Below are 18,434 nucleotides of genomic sequence, written 5' to 3' on the forward strand. Positions count from 1 at the left end.
TGCTGCTGCAACGGGAGCAAATACACTGTCTCTGTCCTTAATCACACTACGGTTGCCAACTCTTTGAAGAGAACATGCTGACAGTAATTACAACTCCTTGATGACATATACAGGCTTACTAGTCACTTGTCAAAGATGTAGCTTAGACAAAATGTCGTTATTAATAAGGATGAAATGCTGTAAGAATGTGTGTATTCAACTTCCTTTGTTTAGCAATAGTAAGAATTAGGAACTCAAGTGTTTAATCTTATTAGAAACTCCCTTGGTTTTCCCCTTGAGTGGTGGCCAGGCTCTGGGTGGAACCCAACAGGAGGATGAGATCAGATGTTTCCGCTCAAAGAAAAGTGCCAGTTATTTTGGCCTCTTGATTTGGAGGCTGGACCTGCCTGCAGCGATGTTGGATGCCTCACCTACGGATGGACGCGTCGCGTAGGATTTCCGCTTTGCGAGGACGGGCACTCTAAATTCTCGCTGCATCCAGGGTTCCCGAGCAACTGCGGATCTGAATGTTAGTACCCCGTTAGGTAAGTGTGCTATTTCGTATTTTCCTTACTGCTTATTTTTGTAGTATTTAGTCATATCCCTTAGTTATGGGTACTGAAACTAGCCTACTCTTTTTTAACTCATAACTGTAACTGCTGTATTGTTTCTAGCCTTCTGTGGAACTATTTTGAGTATGCTGTGTTTTTTGAAGTTTGCCTAACCCTTAATTGATAAAGCCTTGAAACAAGTCTTGCAGGTGCAGCTGCAAAACAAAGAAAGGGGAGATGTGGGGGCATTGGCCTGTCAGCCTTGTTATTGATTAATTGTAATTTAGTGGGAAATAACCACTTCTCAATTTTTAGTGATCAATAAAATTTTATTAGCAAGCAAAACAGCGCTGGGTGTGCCGGGAGTCTCTGCTCTACCAGGACACACACCTTACACGGCAGAACTGAGTCCCTTTACAGTGCAGCTTCATCCATATTCATGCTGGGCGTACCCTGAGGGGTCTGCAAAGGTGTAAACAAGTTTCACGGGCTTTTCTCCGGTTTCCATCAGAGAAGGGGGGGATGACTCAGCACAGGGGTTTTTGTAGGGGCTTGAAGATGGGGACCATTTTAGCTCCCTTCTAACAACTGATTTTAACAATAGAAACTATACACATATATCTTATTTCTTATTTACATAAGAGAATTACAAAACTGTTCGGCCACAACACAGTTTAGGTACAACGCAATTTGGTATTAAGAGAACGTGGTTACAAGTATGAGCGGGTTAGAAGCGGGGGGGCTCAGCACAGAGCCCCCTCGAGACAGTTGACTGCCGCCTGTCTCTGAGCAGAAACCTAAACGCTAATTTGGCATTACGGAGCCTCACTAGGGCCGCTCGGTGTCCCCTGCCCCAGCCCCAGCCCCCTCCGGGGCAGCTGGGTGCTCGGGACGGGCCCTCATGGCTGGGGAGGGGGCAACTCTCGCCCCCCCCCCCGCCCCATGCTGGGCCAGGCTCCGCGACACTGCTCCAGGGCTCGGCTTGGGCACGCTGCTCGGGTCGGGCCGGTGGCGCCCCGGGAACAAGCCCTGTCCCAGCTGGAGCCAGCAGCAGGAGTTCAGCTGCCCCCAGCCCGAAGGCAACGGTGCCCCGGGGGGGGGGAGAGCTCCCCAGCCCCGGGGAGTTGGGGGGGAGGTGGATGTCCTGACTACAACTTCTTTTTCCCTTTGAGATTTGAATAACAAATACCATATATGTTTTATTACAAGCCTTGCACAGCCTCTGAGCCATAGCTGGGGTTTGATGAAGAACAGGCCTTGGAAGAAAGACGAGAGGCTGCTGAGTTGTGCCAAGGTGACAGGGAAAACCAGCGGCCAGCTGCAACACTGAGCTGGGGAAAAGTGCTGACCTGTGAGAAGTTACCACCATCGCGGTAGGGCGGAATGCGCCAGGGAATATGGGAAATTAGTTCAATTGACCCGTGAAACTGATAATGGACCAGCCTATACCTCTCAAAAACTTTGCTCTTTTTTGTCAACTCTGGGGTATACGTCACATCACAGCTATACCACATCCCCCCACGGGGCAAGCCATAGTGGAGAGAGCACATCAAAGCTGTAAAAGCGCTTTTGCAAAAACAAAAAGGGGGAGAGATCTTGGCTGCTGCAGAACCACTTGCAAAAGCGGTGTATGTGTTAAATTACTGACGGCTCACAGGTGACAGGGAGGAACCCCCAGTAGTAATACATAGTCTGGGTCTGAAATCCGGTATAAGCCAGTGTGGAGATGGTGCTTTTGCTCAGTACAAAGATGTTGCTATAGGAGAGTGGAAAGGACCTGTGGAACTAACAATGACGGGTCGAGGCTGTGCCTGCGTTATTACCGACACCGGCACTAGATGGGTTCTGAGAAGATGGGTGCGACCCTGGGAAAAGGAAGATAAGAAAGATGAAACAGAAACCGAATGAGATATTAACTTGGAGCAGGGGTTACGTTTGTGTTTTCACAGATGCCGGCTCTCGCTGGGTTCCTGCTCGGTGTGTTCAGCCTGTATGGGAACGTGCCTCAGGGTGAAGGATGGGTGGTCTCACAACCAAACACCACCGCAAGCCCTGAAAATCCGTTCTCTACATGCTTGGGAGAAATACCTGTGGATACATGGCCGAACCCACTGCGGTTTTGGCTTAGCAAACAAACTAATGCTACTTCTTTGGCTTTAAGTGGTCTTTTAACTGATGCTGATAGTGTCAGACATGTTACCTTATAAAATAGAGCTGCGATTGGCTTTTGCTTCTAGCGCAAGGACACGGTTGTGCTGAATTTGGAGGAATGTGTGGTATGAATCTATCCGATCGTTCAGAATCTATTTTTAAAAGCATTTGGCAATTGAAGGATGGAGTCAAACGCTTAACAGAAGATGATGGCTTGGACTGGCTGACAAGGATGGTTAAAGGTTGGGGATTATCTGGATGGTTGATAACATTAGTCAGAACTGTCAGAGTAGTCCTTTTGATTGTAGTGACTGTGCTCTTAACGTTGCCTTGCCTTATCGGCCTTCTGCAAAGGGCCCTGCAGAGGACTGTCGGTGCAATGTTTTTAGCACAGGACCACAGGGGGGTCTGGATTGCTCAAAAACAAAAAGGGGGATTTGTGGCATCGCTGGAGAACAACGGACATGTTGTGAGTGATCCAGACCAAGGGGCCTCACTGTACCAGCAAGTGCAGCTGTGTTCAAGGACATAAACAAGGCCGAGACGGCCTGAGAAACTACATTCCTGCCCAAGAGATAAAGATGTTGGAATGTCAAAAACAGGGGGTCTACCTGGGGGGAGAGCAGCGCATGGACACCACACCGGGACCAATCATAGAGGGCAGAAGGGCGCGTGAACAAGTAGCTTTAGCCTATTAGCAATAAGATAGCGGCGCGTGAAGCTTGTGATAGAGTATAAATTGCTGTGTAGCCTTTAATACAGTGGCATCAAGTTGATCAAATTGGTCGTCTAAGTTGTGGCCGAGACTTCCGCGTCGGCATTGACCTATAGATGACTCCTGTATATTTTATAACTGATAGCCATTGTGCTAGTAGGTGTTGTACCAGGTTATAACAAACCACCTGTGCTGATGTAAAAAGTGCTAAAGTGTTGAAGTATTGAAGCCTGAACAACAGGCCCCGAGCCGAAGCTGCTAACTTCGTATGTAGTCATTAGTGCCATATGTCTGTTCATTATTAAAAGATGTAGCTGAGGTATCATAAAACATGTCTATCCTGAATATATCTTCATCCTTCTTTGTGTAGGGGCAAGTTACCAAGGGCATGGAGCCAGCTGTCTGGCCTTGGGAGCAGATGTGTGACCTTGCTCATCAATAAATTAGATAAGCAGGGAAACTCCCTTGGCTTCCTCCTTGAGCCCTGGCCAGGCCCTGGGGGAATCTAATTGGAGGGTGAAAGCAGATGATTCTGCTCAAAGCAAAGGTGCCAGTTATTCTGGCTTGCTGATTTTTGGTATATAATGCTGGACCCGCTCTCAGTGACTTTGGCTGCCTCACCTACGGGTGGACACACCACGTAGGATTTCCCACTTGCTAGGAAAGGCTCAACAAATCCCCGCTGTAACTGGGGCTGCCCTGTGGCTGAGGATCTGGGTGATGGTAACGGGTGCAAGTGGTGATGGATCTATCTTAATCACTATTCTCTCTCTCTCTCGTGGTAATGATTTCACCCTGCATTTTCCTATTTGTTTGCTTTAAGTGTATTATTCATCTTTTCCTACTGTATGTTTTCTGCATTACTCTGTTACATTATTTAGTCATCCCCAGTAACATACCCCTACTCTTTCCACTCTGGTGTCTGACTTTCATTGGGATCCTTAGTCAGCAAAACACCATGCGCTTTGCTCAGAGCTCGTCCTGGGAGCGTGGGATCTGCTCCATCAAAGGGCCCTCCTCTGCCTCCCTGCTCACCTGTACACGGAAAGAAGGTTGAGCTCTGCAGCTCTGCCCTCTCCATTGGGGTGGGAGTGCACAGGGTGAAGGGGATGGTCCCCAGGAGGAGGTTTGTGCTGCTGCAGCTGCGTGTCCCGGCCCTGTGAGAATGGCACAGAAGCAGCAGGCAGCTTCCTGAAGGTGCAGGGCATGAGGGCCAGAGACATCTTGCTCGAGTTGTTCTCCCAGGAGGAGCTGCCTCACTCAGCCACTACCACCCCATAGTTCTTTGCAGTGTCCCAGGAGCTGCTGATAAAGGAGACCCACACGATTGTGCACCCAGGTGCCTGCCAGAAACACAGGATGTCACAGGCCTTGAGTCTGAAAGCAGAGGCTTGGCAGGAGAGCTGTGTGTTGCCACAGGCTGCTTTCAGCCCTGCCCAGCCTCCAGAAGCTGTACCTGGGCCTGCCTCTCTGGAAAGACACACAGACACAGTCCCAGTGGACTGAGGATGGCAGCAGGGAACCTGTGGCCTCCCTCCAGGTGCTCTCCACCTCACCTGACCTCTCGCATTAGGCTGCTGCTCACTGGCAAAGAACTGTGAGCTGCCCCATGGGAAACAAGCACCTTCACTGAAGGATCACACTGTGGGGCTTCCCTTCTCTCCCACCTCCACCGCTGCTCCCGGACTGCACCAGGACCCTTGTACAGGACAGGAGACATCAGGTCAAAGTCTGCTCTCTTGAAGTGCAGGGGGGTGAGCTTACTGCACACTCTCCTTGATGCCCTGAGCATCATGAATTCTAACATTTCATGGTCGCTGCAGCCAAGGCTTTCTTCAGCTTCACATTATCCACCAGCCCCTCCTGGTTGGTGAGAACAAGGTCCAGCATGGCACCCCTTCTTGTTGGCTCCTCTACCACCCGCAGAAGGAATTTGTCATCAATGCATTCCAGGAACCTCTTGGATTGCTGGCGCCCTGCTGTCCCATCCTTCCAAGAGACACCCGGGTGATTGAAGTCTCCCATAAGGACCAGGGCTTGTGAATGTGAAGCCTCCCCTGTCTGTCTATAGAGGGCCTCATCTACTCGGACATCCTGGTCGTCTGGCCTCTAGCAGATCCCCACTATGATATCGCCTTCCCCTGCCTTTCCTTTAACCTTCACCCATAAGCTCTCAGTTTGTTCCTCATTCATCCCCAGGTCAAGCTCCAAGGATTCCAGCTGGTCATTAACATAAAGAGCAACACTCCCTCCTCTTCTTCCCTGTCTATCTTTCCTTAAGAGCCTATACCCATCTAGACCTCCGCTCCAGTCATAGGAGCCATCCCACCACGTCCCAGTGATACCTATAACATCATAACCTGTAGATGTGCACACATCTCTAACTCCTCTCGCTTGGTCCCCATGCTCCGTGCATTTGCATAGAGGCATTTAAGTGGGGCCCCCACTGAAGCCAACTTGCCGGCTGAAATACATTCTACCTGGAATCCATTATCTCTCACTTCATGTGCTCTCTCACTGGCCTGTGAATGACCCCGGGAGCCAGGGTATCTATTTCCAGCACTGGCCTCAAAATGGGATGGAATGAGGATCCCCTCCCCTGACCAATCTAGTATCTGTACTCTCCATAGCTGGGGCAAAGTCAGGGATGCCCAAGTGTGCCCTTGGGGATCACCAGGCAGACGGCAATACGCAGAGGGAAGGCAGAGCTCTGCCTGCCTGGCTCACCCCTGAGCAGAGCAACCAAAGCCTCCCAAGAGGCTCCGAAGCACAGCTCTTGCCCTGGGGCTCTCTGGCAGTGCACCCCATGGCTGGAGGGTATCCCAGCCCGGGGCCAGGCTGGCCTGTTTGCTGTGCTGTGGGAGTGAGCATGGAGAGGGCGTCGAGCCCCACCACGGCATTTGTGTCCCCATGGGGACCGCAAAGAAGTGCTGATGGTGGAGTCCTGGGGATGTGGGACACGTAGAGCAACAGATGCCACCACCCAGGACCTGTCCCAGCAGGTGCTGCCTCATCCAGCCACCGTGGCATTGCAGAAGAGATGGGAAGAATTATTGTTCCTGAAGGTGACCCATTTGAACGTGGAGCTGTGTGTATGCCGGTATGACGAGATCTTACAATAACTGACCATCGGTCTGGATTCTCAGCAGGAGAGGTACATGGAGTCCCCCAGGGCCCCTCAGCCCAGCCTGCCCTGGGCCGCCAGCCCTCCAAGGACACACAGCTACACCCACAGAAGTGTGGGGACTCCCCCTCAGCAGGGAGCCTGCACACCCCGTCCGGCTGCGCTCCAGCTGACCTGGCTGTTTGCCCTTAACAGCGCTGCTGCTGCAAGGCCTTGACCCCAAGTCCCCATCTACCCCGAGCCACAAGGTGGGCAAGGACCGTGCCGTGAGCACGGCTCTGCCGTCCACTCCTCCCTTCTCTCTTGCAATGCCACGCTCGGAGCAGGCGAGTGGCTCTGGCAGCAGGTTTGTGTTAAAGCTCCGCTGGATTTCCTGTCCCCGTGCGAACGGCACAGAAGTAGCGGGCAGAGTCCCGGGGGCCCAGGGCACGCAGCGACAGCGACGACTCGGACCGGGAATTGTCCCGGGACACCGTCGCTCGACCCTCTACTGACTGACCGTACCTACTGAATGACGAATCGTATCTGATATAGGACACCCACTCGAGTCTGTCACCGGGTCTCTGACGGTACCACCAAATGCTGTAACTCCCGAAGTCGAAGCCGGCCCCGCGGCAGGAGAGGAGCACGGAGTCCCCGGGCGCTCGCAGCCCTCCGCCGGCCTCCAGCAGCCTCAGCTGCGCCCACACCCCTGCGGACGGAGAGCGCAGGCAGCCGGGCAGGGCGCGCCCACGGCCCGAGGCCGTTCCCCCGCCGCCCCGGCAAAGCCCCCCGGGCCGGCACAGCGCCAGCCGCCACCCGCCTCTGTCCCGGCCAAGCCCCGCGCCCGGGCCAACGCCCGCCTGCCCTCCCCGGGGCTGAGCCGCGCCTGCTGCCGCCCGTCCGGCCCGAGCCGCGGCCCCAAAGCCGCCCTGGCCTCCGCCTCGGCCTCCGCCTCCTTCCGCAGCCCCGGGCTCGCTGCCCTCCCCGCCCGGCGCTCACCTGCCGGCCCCGCGGCCAAGGCCAAGGCCAGGAGCCACGGCCCCAGCCCGGGCGCCATCATGCCCTGCCGCGCCGGGGCCGGCCGGGGCCGCCGAGGAGCCGAGCGGAGCCGCGCTCGGGCCCGCTCCTGCCCGCCCCGCCGCCTCGGCCCCTCGCCGGGGCAGCGCCGACGCCTGTGCCCGCCCACAACAGCCCCGCCCCGGCGCCCCGGGGCCGCGGCCCCTTCGCGGCAGGAGCAGGGGGGGCGCGGGGAGGGCCGCGGGGCAGGGCCGGCGGCACAGCAGGAGCGCGGCGCCCCGGCACACGAAGGCTCCTGGCCCTTGGCTCCCAGCGCGGCTCCGGCGCTGGCCCGCCTGCTCGCCCTGCCGAGCCCTGCCCAAGGGGGTCGGCGCCTCGGCCGGGCGCAGCTGGGACCCTTGTGGCCCCGGCGCCGGCTCCGGCCCCAGCGCCAGGGACGGGCTGTCGGCCCGCACATCCCCTCGCAGGCCCCTCCCCGTGCCCCCAGCCCGCCCTGGCCTCACCCCCGGCCCTGCCCGCGGGCACCGGGGCACACCGGGGCTGTGCTGCCATCCAGAGGGACCGCGACAGCCGCAGAAGTGCCTGACAGGAGCCTCCTGCGCTTCAGCCAGGGGAAGAGCAACGTCCCGCCGCCGGCCAGGAACAAGCCCGTGCTCCAGGGCGGGCTGGGCGCTGCCCACATGCAAAACACATTCGCAGCAAAGGCCCCGAGGCTTCTGCTGGACAACAACTTGTCCAGGAGGCAGCGATGTGCCCCTGCGGCACAGAAGGTTCATGGTGGCCTGGCCTGCATCAGGCAAAGTCTGGCCAGCGGCTCAGGGAGCTGATCCTTCCCCTCTGCTCAGCACTGCTGAGCTCACCCCGGGACTACCGCCTCCACTTCTTGGCTCCCCACTACACGAGAGACTTGGGCAAAGAGGAGAGAGGCCAGCGAAGGCCACGAAGGGGCTCATGGGCTGGAGCACCTCTTCCAGGAGAGAGCTGCGACTGTTTACCCTGCAGAAGAGAAGGCTCAGGGCACATCCCAGCAGGAGCTGAAACACAGGAAGGGCGGGTGCAGGGAAGGCCGGGCCAAGCTCTTTTCAGTGGTGCCCAGTGACAGGGCAAGGGACAATGTGCAGCCTGATGTGACACTTTTTCACTCTCAGGGTGACCAAGTGTAGGGAGTGGCGTTCGGAAGATCTGGCGATGTACGGAAGGAATAGCTGTAGCCCTCCCTTGTTACGAGGTAAGGTGATGGATAGGCTTGTAATGTTAAGGGCACACCCACGAAGGAGGTACTTAGTGAATGTATATAGGTAAGATACACAGTTTAATAAACGGACATTTTGTATCCATCATATTGGTGTTTGTACTGATGTCCCCGTGAAGGTCTTAACCTCCTGCAGCATTAGTCTGCGATCTGAGCGCCACTGACACGTGGATTGGCAGGTTTAATGAGGCAGGCTATTTGCAGTGTTGCAGTATTAGTCTCTGCGACCTGAGCGCCACTGACACGTGGAGAGGCAGGTTCAAAGAGGCAGAGCTAACTGCAACAACCAAGCACTGGCACAGGTTGCCCAGAGAGCTTGTTGGGTGGCCATGCTTGGAGGGGTTGACAAGCTGTCTGGAGATGGTCCTGGGCAACGGAGTGTAGGTGGCCTGGCTTGAGCAGGGTCTTGGGCCAGATGAATTCCTGAGGTGGCTTCCAACCTCCACCTTTCTGTGATCCTGGGAAAGACTCAGAGGCACATTCAGGGCTTTGTGGGTGATATGGGCCAGGGCAAAGGGGAAGACTGACATTCAGACTTTGCTCCTCCCCTGATGACTTCCAGAAACAGCTTTTTATGAGAATGTTCAGGAAAACTCAGTGTCCTCTTCTGGCTACAAGTTTCAGTGCTGGAACTCAAGAGAGAAATGCACAAGTGATACAAATGTAACATGGGTGGGTAAAAAAGTAGCACCCAGAGGACCCAGGAGAGCTCTTCAGCTTGGGCATGTTTGCTGTATTTCTGGTCTTTAGTCTCCTGTTAGATCTTACAGATCTTCTCTGCAGGTGCAGACCCAGGTCCCTGCACATGTGACAGGGTTGTACAACCCCGTAGCCAAACCCAGAGCCTGGCTTTGGAAGGATGAGCAAGAACATGCAGCCCCATTGGCCCAGGTGACTGGCTGCTTCCTGGAGACAGAGAGGCCAACTGCTGGCCACAGCCTGGTGCTGGGGGCAGGGCTCCTGGAGACAGTGCAGGGGATCGGATGCAATTCCATTGGGAAATGAGTGGCAGAGGCCCTCCCTTTGTCCCTCACAGCCACCCAAAGGCCCCTGCCAGGGAATTGCAGGGGTACATGGAACACGTTGGCAGTGCCTGAGGTGAGGAGGAGAGACTAGAGGTCTTCCCCCTAAGCAGGATACAAGGGCACTCCCAAAGCATTTCCAGCCCCCAAAGCTGCCTCTTCAAAGCTCTGGCTGCCCATCAGCCCTGATGCTGTCCTTTGAGGCTCCCCAGAATGAGTATAAGAAAGGGGAGCACAAGAGGAGCCCATGTTGTTCGTAGGATGGTAGAAGAGTTGAGGCTGTAATGGACCTCTGCAAGAGGTGTGGCTTAAACCTCCTGCTCCAAGCAGCATCGACAAGAGCAGGTTCAATGGTCTCTTTGGGATGGATTTAATTTCCTTCATAGTAGCCTGTATGGGCAGCCGCAAATTTGCTGACCAAAGCCATGTTGATAACACCCCGATACTTTATCTATTGCTGAATTTCAGTCTCGGTGCAGCCGGGATCTGGGCGATGTGCAGAACAATGACAAACTCACACCAGTTTGTTGAAGGGGGGGCATTGCCAAGAGCAAATGCCGCTGCACTATGTGCCAGCTCCCAATTTATTCCCACCTGTTTACATGGGTTTGTTTTTACTTTTACATCCTAGTGTCCTTCAGGTTCTGCCTGTTTATTGCTCACATGCTCACCACACTCTGCAGGGGGTGTTTTTTACTGCTGTTTTCCTCCCAAAATGGTGTTATATGGTGCTGCCTCAGTTTCCCACAATCATTCTTCTAACCTCAAGGCCAGTTTACATTTTGCTAACCACCAATTCTTAATTCCCACATCTCTCCCTCTTTTGTTTTGTAGCTTTGTTTCCATGACGATCATTGCAATCAGTCTCAGTTGGGCCTTTGTCACTGTGGACAGGAGGCGTCATACATGTTGCAGGATTGCAAATCCTGTAAAAAAAATCAAACATCCCAGGCCTGCTAAAACCCGCATCCGTAGGTTCAGACCTGCAAATTAATGCCAAGGGTTGAGCCATGACAAACTTTTGCCTGACTCTCTCATGATGTCACCATGCACTAATTTCAAGGATGCCAGTTAAACTCAGACCCCTGAGTGAAAAGAGTAGGCTGATTTCACTACCAATAGTCAAAGGATATAACTAAGGACTACAAAAATAAGCAGTAAGAAAAGTACAGAATAGGTCACTTGCTTATTACTATGTATAATAAAACAAGGCCAATGCACCTAATCTTTACTACACAATGGGGTATTAATATCCAGATCCGCAGGCGCTGGGCAGCCCCGGTTGCAGCGAGGATTTGTTGAGCCTTTCCCTGCACGTGGGAAATCCCACGCGGTGCGTCCATGCGTAGGTGAGGCAGCCAAAGTCGCTGCAAGCGGGTCCAGCCTCATCTATCCAAATCAGCAAGCCAAAATAACTTGCACTTTTCTTTGAGCAGAAACATCTGGTTTCCTCCTCCTGTTGGATTCAACCCAGAGCCTGCCCAGGCCTCGGGGAGGAAAATCAAGGGAGTTTCTAACAAGGTCAAACACTTGGATTCATCTTTAACATTGTTAAACAGGGAAAGTTGGATACCCATTCTCACAACATTTCATCCTTATTAATAACTGCATTTTGTCCAAGCTACATCTTTCAGTAGACACTACTAAGCCTATATATTTTGTTAATGATCAAATACTAATAATTAATGCTAATGGTAATACAGATTTTACTAATTAACAAAAACTAATAATGGATAATGTTTAGTTATAAAGTTCATCTGTAAGTCAACTTGTTTCAGGCCTGTTATTCAGGCCTTAACACTACAAATTCAGATCTACATCTCAAAGGAAAAAATTCCTGTAAGCTTGTGGCTAGATACATTGGCTGTGGATAGACAACTAAAATATTGAGGCTCTGTGATGAAGATCTGATATCGGCCAGTACTATTGCTTCCGTTGGAGCTGATGGAGTGCAGTTTTAACTAGCAATGAAGTACCCAGTGGTGGGAAATTGGCACAGAACCTACAAGCATTTCATCCTATTCCTGCCTCTTTTCCAGCCAACAAAGTATACGGATGAGTTGCACAACGGTCCAAACTGCAGGTGCTGTTGTGGCTGCACACACGCACCCCCTCCTCCTGTGGACACGCACACAGGGGGGGCATCCGCATACAACGTTATATTGGCCACATTCAGATGATATGACTGATTCTCTGTGTCTCGAGGAGGAAGCCAAGCTCCTCCAGTTCATCGTGTGTTGTTATTGCTACTGGTACATCAGGATCCCACCGCTGCCACTGTGCCTTCTGCCTTCTGTTGTAGCTGTTTCAGACTCCCCCAAGTGAGAGCTGCAGTCGCCGGGTTCCCAGGGGAACGTAGCCTGCGTGTCGATTCCTGCACCGTCAGTCGAGGGGTCTGTGGCATCGGGTTGGAGGGTTGCTCCTTCCAGCTCACGGTATGGCTTGACTTTCCTTGCCGGTATCCACCGAGGACCTGTGGGCGATAAAACACAAGCATTGTGTCCCCACCCCAGCAGATCCACTGGCCCTCTCCAGGTCGGGTCTCCTTCGGGATCCTTATACAAGACCCGTGGTTTATTATAGAGTCTGTTGTGGTGCTAAAATGACGTTCTGCTGCGGCCGAGGCAAAACGATTTCTGGTTAAGAAATGAAGAGTGTATAAAGCCATCGCCAGTTGATTACGTGGTGTGTCCAGAGAATTCCCCCTTCTCTGTTTTAAAATGAAGGCTTTTAGTGTAGCATGTGCACGTCTGACTGTTGCCTGTCCTGTGGGGTTATGAGCAATACCTGTCTTATGCCGAATCCCCCATTGCTGCAAAATAAATCTGCCGCCTTCCGTCTCTAAAATCCACCGTCATTCCCCGGGATCCGTCACTTTCCTTGACAGGCCGTATCGAATTGTTCCAAGCTGTGGTGGTTGGCTTTAAAACTCCTACATCTCATAAATCTTTAATTGTCTGTGATATCGCTTCATCTCTTCATCTCCCAGAATTCTGTATTGCTCCTGTGCTGGAATCTGCACAGGAGACATTTTTACTCTCCCGACTGTAACAGGTCTGGCACTAATGGAGGGTTTAACTCCAAACTGAGACTGACCATCAGAATGATTTAAAGTTAGTCCTTTTAGAATGTCTATAACTTTTATATATTCAGGAACGGGGACAATCATGACTGATATAATCGTCTTGGGAGATTTCTTATTTTCATTTCTATTTATGTTTGTACAGCTTCAATTTATTTTCCTTCCAAACCTGTGATAATCACAGGTTGTCCTTTAAATTTCCTGGGATTCCCATATATTAAGGAAACTTCCGCTCCAGCATCAATCAGGGCATTTACAGTTTGTGGGGACCATAATATTGATTCCCCTCCCTTGCCTCCTGCAAAGGGTACAAGTCAGAAAACGGTGCCCAATCCTCTCTCACCCCCGGAACCATTGATCCCCCCACGGGGGCCCTCCGTGGGCAGATGGAGGGGCCCGCTGAGGTTCGAGAAGGGGCGCCATGGGCTGACCTGTCCCTGGATCCTTGGTTTTAGAACTCTGCACTCTCTTGCGAGGTTTATTCAGCCCTCTCTGTGTATATATTCGCCACAGCTGGTCACTTGGAACACCATCAATTTTTTTCACGAGACATGTCATCTTTTCACAAAGCCATAAGCATTTCCTTCGGACAACTCCTGTTTTCACTGCCTTGAGGGCTGTCTCCAGTGTCTCGATTCCCTGCACTCCCTCGGGGGCCCCACTCTCCAAGGTCACCCAGCTGCTGTATTTTTTCTACCACATTACAAAGGGGATTTCCTGTCTTATTAATCAAAAGAGTCATGATTACATTTTTATATGCCAGTGGGGCAGCCTTAATCAGTTTATTTCTCCTGGTGACAGACAAGGGACGCCGCATCACAGTGTCAGCATCTTCTATAAAAACTGCTGCTTTTGGTGTTCGGGGGAGGCGGGCGGGCGCGGGCCGGGGGCGCGGTGCTGGGCTCGGCCGCAGGCAGTTGCCCTGCAGTGGGGGGGGCGCGGGGAGGCCTGAGGCCGCTGCTGCCAACGCCGCGCTGGCAGGTGGGGGGGCGCGAATGCTCAGTACAGGGATCTACACACTCGGTTTTCCTGATGGAATATGCTGTGCTGGCGTTAATACCGGTTTTATAAGAGCCAGCCAATCCCATGGGACCAATTGATACCCATGAGCGATCGCCTCCAGTCTGCCTGTTGTAAATGAGTTTTGAAGCCCGTCCTCATTAACGCTTTTACGCAGTTCTTCAAAAACCTGGGATGGCCGGGGCTCATGCCGCGGCTGCTGGCTGGATCTTAAAATTACCAGAAACACCACAGGGTCCCCATTTTTTAGTGTCTGCCCCAAAAATGTCTCTAGCCTAGATCCTCCTCCCTGAATCTGTACTGGGAATGCCTCCAGTGGGGGAGGTGGAAAATCAGAAGGTACAGATTGTAATTCCTCATCTTTAACCTTTTCATCCCCGCTTGCTTCTGCCGGCGTGGGTAGTAGGAGTTAGTTCTTTCCCCTGTCGGGATGAGGTACTGACAGGTTCTGGCATTTCTGCTGTCAGTGGGTGTAAAGCCATGTAAATCACTGGCCGTGTAAGGACGACAGAGCTCAGAAATGCACTCCCCAGGTCTTCATCAGTTTTAAACTCTTGTCCAACCTTCCACTGTTGTGCTAAATGAAAAGTTCTGTGACCGGGAACCATTTACAATACTACATAATACAACTAGATACAGTGCAGTAACTCATGCACTTGATCATCTGTCACTGAATATTGGCCAGTCTTCAATAACTGCTTTAGAACTTGTATATAGTGCTTTTGTTCCTTAGCAATCCCTGACCCCATGATTTATGAGAAACAGAGAAAAAGAGAAAGAAAGGAAAAACCCCTTATGATTTAAGAGAAAGAGAAGAAAAACCGTATGCTAGCAGCTTCCCCCAGCCAGGCGCTGCTGTCCGGTAGTTAAAGAAGAAAACCCCTTCTGTACTTTCGTGTGCCGGCAGCTTTCCCAAAGCCGGGCACTGCACCCTGGTACTTACCAGCGGAATGAATATTGGAGTCTGGACACCACCTTCCTCCTTCGCATATGAGCACGCCACCGTCTTCTTCAATTTTCTGTACAGCTCACGCGGGGCAGCAATTGTCAGTCTTGGTGCAGCCGGGATCTGGGTGACGTGCAGAAGAATGACAAACTCACACCAGTTTGTTGAAGGGGGGGCATTGCCAAGAGCAGATGCCACTGCACTGTCTGCCAGCTCCCAATTTATTCCCACCTGTTTACATGGGTTTGTTTTTACTTTTACATCCTAGTGTCCTTCAGGTTCTGCCTGTTTATTGCTCACATGCTCACCACACTCTGCAGGGGGTGTTTTTTACTGCTGTTTTTCTCCCAACATGGTGTTATATGGTGCTGCCTCAGTTTCCCACAATCATTCTTCTAACCTTAAGATCAGTTTACATTTTATTAACCACTAATTCTTAATTCCCACAGCTGAAGAGCACCTATGCAGCATCAGGGCCATCTCTGTTTCTCATGTTGCCCACCAGCTGTACAGCTGACCCCAACCACACAAAGAGATATTCCGTACTGCATGAAGTCATGTGAAGCAATAAAATCTGGGGGAAAGGGCGATATTTGGAGTTATGACATTTGTCTTTCCCAAGTAACTGTTATGCCTCATGAAGGCCTGGAAATGTCTAAACATCTGCCTGCCAATGGGAAGTAGAGAATGAATTCCTTTGTTTGCTCGGTTTGTGCGTGCAGCTTTGACTTTACCTATTAAAGTCTCTTTATCTCAACACACAAGTCTTCTCACTTTTACCCTTCTGATTCCCTCCCCCATCTCATTGTGGGTGACTACGCAGGCAGCTGTGTGGGGCTCAGCTGCCTACTGGGGTTAGGGACCGTAGGATGCCCACAACCTTGTCCAGTTCAGTTTTGAAGATCTTCAGGAATGGAGACTGCACAGCACATTGACAAATCCCCCATGGCATTTTCTTCTCTGTGCTGAACCAACACAGTTCCCTCATTCTCTCCTTCTGTGTCACAGAATCACAGCATCATAAAGGTTGGAAAAGCCCTTGAAGATCCTCCAGTCCAACCATTAACCTCACCCTGACCATTCTCAACTCCACCAGATCCCTCAGCGCTTTGTCAACCCAACTCTTAAACCCCTCCAGGGATGGGGACTGCACCACTGCCCTGGGCAGCCCATTCCAACGCCCAACAACCCCTTCTGCAAAGAAATCCTTCCAAATATCCAGTCTAACCCTGCCCTGGTGCAGCTTGAGGCCATTCCCTCTTCATCTGGCACTTGTTACTTCATTAGAGACTCATCCCCACCTTTCTGCACCCTTCTTTCAGGGAGTTGGAGAGGGCCATGAGGTCTCCCGTCAGCCTCCCCTTCTCCACACGAAACCCCCCAGTTCCCTCAGCCGCTCCCCATCAGACCTGTGCTCCAGACCCTGCACCAGCTCCGTTGCCCTTCTCTGGACATGCTCAGTCATTCAATGGCCTTTTTGGAGAGAGGGACCCAAAGCGGCCTCACCAGTGCCAAGTACAGGGGTAAGATCCCTTCCCTGTCCCTGCTGGCCACACTATTGCTGATACAAGCCAGGATACCATTGGCCTTCTTGGCCACCTGGGCACACTGCTGGCTCATGTTCAGCTGGCTGTCAATCAACACCCCCAGGTCCCTCTCTGACTGGCAGATCTCCAGCCACTCCTCCCCAAGCCTGTAGCACTGCTGGGGGTTGTTGTGGGCAAAGTGCAGAATCCAGCATTTGACCTTATTGAAACTCCCCCAGTTGGACTCAACCCATCGCTCCAGCCTGGCCAGGTCTCTCTGCAGAGCCTCCCTACCCTCGAGCAGATCAACACTCCCACCCAACTTGGTGTCATCTGCAAACTGACTGAGGGTGCACTCGATCCCCTCATCTAGATCACCAATAAAGATGTTCAACAGGAGTGGCCCCAAAACCGAGCCCTGGGGGACACCACTCGTGACCGGCTGCCAACTGGATTTAAATCCATTCACCACAAGTCTTTGGGCCCGGCCATCCAGACAGGTTTTTACCCAGCAAAGCGTGTTGGATCCCTCACTACTGAAAGGCCTTTGAATGACTCGAGCGTGTCCAGAGAAGGGCAATGAAGCTGGTGCAGGATCTGGAGCACAGCTCTGATGGGGAGCGGTTGAGGGAACTGGGGGGGTTTAGTGTGGAGAAGGGGAGGCTGACGGGAGACCTCATGGCCCTCTCCAACTCCCTGAAAGGAGGGTGCAGAGAGGTGGGGATGAGTCTCTTGAACCAAGTAACAAGTGAATGGCATCAAGTAGCTCCAGGGAAGGTTTAGGCTGGATATTTGGAAGTATTTCTTTCCCGAAGGGGTTGCTGGGTGTTGGAATTGGCTGCCTAGGGTAGCGGTGGAATCCCCATCCCTGGAGGTGTTTAAGACTTGGGTTGAAAAATTGCTGAAGGATCTGGTGGAGTTGAGATCTGTGGGAGTGTCAGCTCTATGCAGCTGTGGGACATTCAATATGTTAAGAGTCCAATCATGTGTTACTGGTAAATAATGAAGAGGTGAGCTGGCATTGGCCTGTCAGCCCTGCACAGCTGTGGGAGATTCAATACTTAAGAGCCAAATGGACATGAGCTGGTCAGCTCAGCCAGAGAGCTCTGTTTGGGGAGCTCAGTGAAGGTGCAGAGCTCTGCTTGAGAGAACTCTGCTTAGGGAGCCAGGCAGGAGCTCTGTCCTGTGCTGGCTTGGAGAAGTGCCAGCTCTGCTCTGTGCTGGCCCAGAGAAGCAGCAAGGTTTGGAGGAGAAGCAGACCTTGGAAGAAAGATAAGTCAGCTTGGAGAAAGTATGGAACTGTTTTTGGGAGAGAGGGTTGATGATGGTCTACTTGCTGATTGGCTTATCATGAAGTGAGAGCTAAGGGAGCGAGAGCATAGTGAGAGCATGAGTATGTACCATTGTAATAATAAAGGATTTTCCTTCTGCACTTCAAAGGAGAGTCTGTGCCTCAGTTCCCACAGAGAATGGTCAGTGTGAGGTTAATGGTTGCACTGGAGACTTCAAGGTCTCTTCCAACCGAGATGATTCGGTGATACTGTGATTCTGTGTACCTGAATATCAAATTGTATTCTCACTTGAATCTCTATAGTATGGCTGGATTGAGATGTTCTATCAGTTTTACAACAAGGTGCCCTTCAAGATTTTATTTACCTACACCATTACCTCACACTGAAAACAAAGAGGGCTTGAGGGCCCTAGTGATGTCAGGCACATAATCAGTGGGGTGTGATATCCACATTACTATACCTGGCAACAACAGTTGGCCCTGGGCTTAGAAGGTGCCATGTTACCTGCTAATGTGGTTGTGTAACCTCAGATAGTTTTGGAAAATTTAACTTAGCAATTGCATGTACCGGGGAATTGAACAAGGTGTGCCTTTGTGGAAACAAGTGTGCAGACCCAACAGGCATCTAAGATGGTGTTGCTGAAGGAACATGGAGTGTGCAGTAGGCCGAGTCTAACTGAGGCAGAGTGCTGCATGGCCATCCACAATGCCACCACCTCTCTAGAGGAGACCCGTGCCAAGACGAAGGAGATGGCCAACAGGACCAGAGAACTGTT

The 18,434-nt window shown here is 52.2% G+C and overlaps 1 gene segment (V, D, J or C); it reads right to left on the reverse strand.

Annotated features, from left to right (window-relative positions):
* Positions 1 to 2,146: 2,146 nt before the first annotated feature.
* On the reverse strand, positions 2,147 to 7,559 carry LOC141953710 (Ig heavy chain V region 6.96-like). The segment is given in 2 exon segments: positions 2,147 to 7,211; positions 7,502 to 7,559. Coding segments are annotated over 2 exon segments (396 nt in total).
* Between the last annotated feature and the right edge of the window lie 10,875 nt (positions 7,560 to 18,434).

This window comes from Strix uralensis, chromosome 22 (assembly GCF_047716275.1).
Source record: "Strix uralensis isolate ZFMK-TIS-50842 chromosome 22, bStrUra1, whole genome shotgun sequence".
Classification (NCBI taxonomy): Eukaryota; Metazoa; Chordata; class Aves; order Strigiformes; family Strigidae; genus Strix; species Strix uralensis.